This window comes from Austrofundulus limnaeus, unplaced genomic scaffold (assembly GCF_001266775.1).
Source record: "Austrofundulus limnaeus strain Quisiro unplaced genomic scaffold, Austrofundulus_limnaeus-1.0 Scaffold6, whole genome shotgun sequence".
Taxonomy (NCBI): Eukaryota; Metazoa; Chordata; class Actinopteri; order Cyprinodontiformes; family Rivulidae; genus Austrofundulus; species Austrofundulus limnaeus.
Genome location: NW_013952408.1, coordinates 2609626 through 2615133, shown reverse-complemented (window position 1 = coordinate 2615133; position 5508 = coordinate 2609626). Strand labels below are relative to the sequence as shown.

Genomic DNA, 5508 nt, shown 5'->3' with positions numbered 1-5508 from the left:
CAAAACGACAGGTGGGGACCAGAAAAGCATTTGGGGACCAGAAACGCCCCTGGGACGTGTCTTTATGCCGAACTTCCTCATGGCAGAGCGCACACCCTCTCCCCCCACCCCACACATGACCCCTCCAGGCTCTCGGGTGAAAGTGAAAGTGAAACCTAACTGTCTGCTGGGCTCTCAACATTAGTTCTCACTCAGTGAAGCTTTTTTTCAGATTAAAAATACCTTTGAGGAAATGTATTTTCAGAAGCCAAGTAAACTGCATCATGGCAGCCCCCCCCCACCCCCCAGGCATCAAAATGGGCAAGACAGAAGCGAAGTAGTTCTTAAAGAGACAGAGGCCAATTTCAAGGCGTTTGGAAGAGGAAGTGATGAGAAGATAAATTTATTTTCTATTTAAACATAAAAATAGTGTTTTAACAACAACTAAAAGTGACATAAATACTTCATTATGGTATAGTATTTAAATATATGCCTGAGAAACACATAATATTGGCCCTTTAAGACCAACCACTCTTACAAGTTATTGACTTGTTTGAATCAGACCAAAACAGAAGCAGATTCTTGCCATTTTAAATCTTCAGCCTCAAAAGTCTTATAATGCTGTTATTCATAAACCTTGCCATCAGTTTGACATTACATTGTTATTTACACAGAATTCTATGGTTAATGCAAGCATAAATAAAAACATTAGCAGCTAGCTGTAACAATTCGGGTGCAGGACATCTGTCAGAAATATCCTAATATTCCTGCTGGAATAACCGTGAGATACAAAATTGATAACATTGCAAAAGCTGATAAAATAGTGTTTGTATTAAACAATAGAATTTTTTGAAATTTTAAGAAAGCAGCAATCCGTTATGTACTAGCACTAGCCATWAGCTCACCTATTCAATCAGAATTTCATCCCCTTTCTTCAGATTAAATTTATCTACAGTAAACAAAATGTTGATTGTTCATAACTTAACCATAAACTCCCCTTCACAACATGTGAGCTAATGCATTAAAGTGGTATCTAATGCTCCCCTTAAAATTCCTAATTTTATAAAATGGAAAAAAAGTCACAAAAAACAAGCAAAAAGGGAAAGCCACCTTTGTGCCCACAGTGGGGACGAGTCCCACAGCTGCCATGTAGGTGCTGCCGATGGTTTTGATTTTCTCAATGTCTTTGTAGCACTCCTTATCCATGAGCTGAAAAACAACATGCATTCAGTCAGACGCCAAGGTGCAAGCTGCCTCCAGGCATCAAAAGGTAAAGATCAAATATAAAGATGTGTATCAGACCTCATCAAAGTCAGCAATGATTTCATTCAACAGCCTCAGGCACTCCACTCCCATGTTGTTGCCGTCCAGTTCAATGTAAAAATCGTTAAAGTTTGGGATCGAGGCAAACAGGACACCGACTTGAGCGTAGGACTGATAATACAAATCCTAACGGGGAAACAAAAGAAAACAGTGAAGCTAACAAAAGAGCGCCTCTGACGTCCTCCTAACTTTGGTTTTCTGCCTTTTGATCTACCTGTTTGTCTGTCTGACTGCCTGCCTGTTTGTTAGCGTGGCTCACCATGTTTCTAGGGTTTGACATTAAGAAGTGCTGAGCCACGTGGGCAGGCAGTAGATTGAAGAGGATCCTCCGATTGTCCAGCTTTACTTTCTCCATCCCGTCTCTTTCCTCCTCTGCCTGGAAGGCAAAGCAAATGATCAAATAAACGCTGGGAGCTTGTTCCACATTCTCACCACATGGAGTCAGTAAAAAGCCTTCAAAGACTTGTGCAACTGAAGTTTTACAATAGGGCGAATTGACTTAAAGAATTWGTTAAACTGTTTAAAATGTAGATTCCATATTTTTATCCAAGTTTGTGGCATTCTTAATTCAACACAGTACAGGGCCAAAATAAGCTTCTTACACTTGTTTTTTGCCAAGAAAGAGGCTGCTGGCAGTCTATATTGTTATATACTCCTCACTTAACCCAATATATCAGAGCCGAAATGACGGCATTCCTGCTAAAGCTTGTTTTACCGTGCAAACGTTCACGCATCTCAACATTCACAGCCTTTTTCACGCTTGAGCAGACACATCAGTGCAAACTTTCCAACCTGCACAGCCCAAAGGAAGTCCAAGCGCAATTTGAGGTCAAGTTGCCTGGAGTGGAGGGCCAGCGCACTGACAAAGAGCAACAGAGACAGGATGGGCTCGTAGCCCCGGATGTGGAAGGACCCCCCACTGTGGAAGAGACACACACACATACAGAAGTCAGCAATAGGGCAGACCACAAAGAAAACAACATGGGAGAGTGGACTGGACCCACCACAGCGTTCAGGAAGAACATGAGTCAAGTAGATTTTTTTTTGTTCTTTGAAGGATGATATTTCAAAGAAAAAAAAAACTAACTTTAATATATTTTCTTGAACCATTAAACACAATGTGAAACATAACTCCATTTAAACAAAATTGACTTCTCTTGCTAAACTGGAAAACAAAAATGAACATAATAAAATTTTCACTCTGAGCTCTAATAAAATTAGCCAGGCTCTTCAGCACAGAGCTAACRTGCTCCCATCATCCTGCCCACATTGTCCTTTCAGGCTTCTGATTTGGAGCTAATAAGCATGTGCGCTGCTTCAAATGGTGGAAATGAAAGAGTGCGTGGGCTGAAGACAAGCAACAACTCCTCTACACACACGCATACATCTCAGCACATGGACTGTAAATGTTCCGACTCCTGTTTACCAGCATGCGTTTCAGATTCAAACCAACAACAAAACAAAAAAAGGACAATTGCTCAATGTTTGCATCCAGGATTCAACTTTGGTAGAAGGCAGTGTTGTWTAAAGTACCTCAAAGTGATACTTGAGTAAAAGTACAAGTATCTTACCATGAATTTACTTTGGTGAAAGTTCATGTCTGCTCTAATTACTTGAGTAAAAGTCTTAAAGTATCTAATATATTTTGTACTCAAAAGTAAATTTCTGACATAAAATGTACTTAAGTATTAAAAGTAAAAGTATTGAGTGAAAATGAGTGGCTAGACTTCCCAAAATGACATTTATTGGGAGTTGATCCCCTAAAAAAACGTTTTTCTAAAGACCAAAATGGCTATATTGWCATATAAAAATGCTAATGTTATAAAAATTAGGATGCACTACACCCGTTTCAATATATATATATATATATATGCCACAGACATTTTCGTACCAGGATACATACAGTATATCTGCTATGTTCTGCTGGAGTGTGACATAATTTGTGTTATTTGCAGCTATGATGGATTGTGTACAAACTAATACAGGATCAGCATAATATATATTTATTCTTCTCTTCCAACCACAATTAAATTCACTCTATCCAGGAGGATATTTTAATAAGCTGTAATGAAATAGGAGTAACTACTTTCTACTTCTTAGCTTTTTTAAAAATGTAATAAGTAGAAGTAAAAAGTAGGCTGAAAAATAATTACTCAAGTAAAGTACAGATACCCAAAAATTGTACTTACCATAAGTACAGTAAAGAGGTATTTGTACTTAGTTACTTCACAACTCTGGTAGAAGGCGTCCGTTTGAAAAATAACASGAGTCTGAAGTGAGTGTTTTTGGTGGCGTGCCATGAACCTCACCCTGCAGTCTTGCGAAAGCCGCTCAGCTCCAACACGGTGACATACAGCACCCCCACAAGCAGCATCAGCGCCATCTTTGGCAGCCAGGAGACGCGCAGGAAAAGCGCCAAGGTGAGGGTGCCCACCACGCAGGAGAGGAAGGCGTAGCGGGCCCCGTCGCAGGGCTGCTCCGTCACGGTGCGGTTGGCCTCGCTGTCCACATCGATGATGACAACGGAGCTGTTCGCGTTGGCACTGCCCCACAACCAGGGCATACAGCCCACCTGTCAGAAGCCAAGCAAACGCAGATTGGCCAATTAACATAAAAAAGTAGAGATGTCACACAAACTTGAAAATGAAACATTTTCAACAAATGAATGGATTTAACATTTTAAATGTTGCTTTTGAGACTTACAACACAGGCCTGGGCCACAGCATAGATTAAGAGCACTATGAGAATACAGAGAGCAGTACGAATCTGAATGGTCAGGCACCCTGGAAAACACTGGCAGATAAAACCAGGGAGAGTTAATTACACAGCGCGAGGGACACTAAAACATTTTTTTATCATCTGTATTGTAAGAAGCACTTAACACGCTAAAGCATGAAAATCAATCAAGTATGAAAAAGAAAACGTGTTTACCTGTATTCTAGTAATATGGAGGTACATTATACAAGCTACTAGGAAGCAGATGCAGAAAACAAGAAGGACGAGTACCACTGTGCCCCTGAGTTTAAAAAAAAAAGAGAAAGGAAACCGTTAGGGGGAAAAAAGTGTATGTCAGAAACTTTTAAAATAGAGATAAGTAACCATTAAGTGGTGCACATACTGTGGTATGATGAGAAGATAAACAAGGCCGAACAAGGCAGCTAAGATCAGAGAGAGGACCACTGCGCTGGTGAAGTACTCATCCGGAACCTGGTGGTACTAATCCAACAACAACAAAAACAGAGAGGATTTAATGACATGATCACTTCCTCACTTCAACTACCTTTCAAGCACATCAAATATGTGAAACTTTGGGCCATCCATTAAAACAAAGTTTAGTTACTTTCACTCCCTCAAAAAAACAAAACATTCATAAATGCCTTTTATCACAGAAAGCCTGTAACAAAAACAAAACTTGGATTATTTTTTTTTTAGCTTGACATCCATAAAGTCACAGGCCAGCCTGTAGAATTCTGAGGGAGTAGTAGGAGAATTAAAAGTAAAAAAAAAGTTATGTCTTACTGAAGAATATCATCTAAATCCACCCCTAAATTGGAGCTTTGAGTTTGGTTTCTTGTTGTCAGCATTAAATAAGCTTAAAAAATCTAAACTATTGATGATTTTTAAAATTTGTACTGTAAATTTGTAAAGTCGGATTCTTTCTAAACACAGAGCACATATCTGGCTCACCTTCTGCTCGCGCTCAGAACACTTGTACATGAGTGTGAGGAAGTTGAGGTCTGCTGTGTCCGACTCAGTCTGACGGGCCTCGATCAGCCGACCAATGTAGCGGTTGACCCGGGTTCTGGGGCTGCTCTGGATCAAGTTAGTCTGGTTCGCGTTGTTGTGGTTCCTCAGCTTCTGTGGAGCTGATCGCATGGCCCTCCGCTGGAAGGAATGAAACCAAATCTTTATTTTCTAAAACTGCACCGCTGCACTCCTCATTCTCTGGACTACTTCCACATTAACATATTAGGGATCAGGGTGAATATAAGAGTCAACCGTAAACACGGGCAGCTGATTATACTTTCAAATCAGAACTTCACACTTAACTTCATCATCAAACGCTCTCCACAGTGTTTAAGTGACTTCAGCAGCCAGAATGAGCAGCTTTGCAAAACACTGGAGCAAAGCCAGAGAGTTATGACGTAGTGTGTGTGTGTGTGTGTGTGTGTGTGTGTGTGTGTGTGTGTGTGTGTGTGTGTGTGT

General features: G+C 40.4%; 1 protein-coding gene across 4 annotated transcripts in view; it reads right to left on the bottom strand.

The window, feature by feature from the left end:
* LOC106533941 (adenylate cyclase type 1) overlaps window positions 1–5508 on the bottom strand; it is a gene marked incomplete in the record, with an annotated part of 48357 nt that overhangs the window by 4394 nt on the left and 38455 nt on the right. For 3 of the 4 annotated variants that reach the window (XM_014030414.1, XM_014030432.1, XM_014030440.1), the window contains 9 exon segments: window positions 1090–1188; window positions 1282–1428; window positions 1517–1678; window positions 2095–2221; window positions 3612–3874; window positions 4006–4095; window positions 4234–4318; window positions 4421–4518; window positions 4990–5187. In XM_014030414.1, coding sequence (XP_013885868.1) covers window positions 1090–1188; window positions 1282–1428; window positions 1517–1678; window positions 2095–2221; window positions 3612–3874; window positions 4006–4095; window positions 4234–4318; window positions 4421–4518; window positions 4990–5187 — 1269 coding nt within the window. 4 annotated transcript variants of the gene reach the window in all.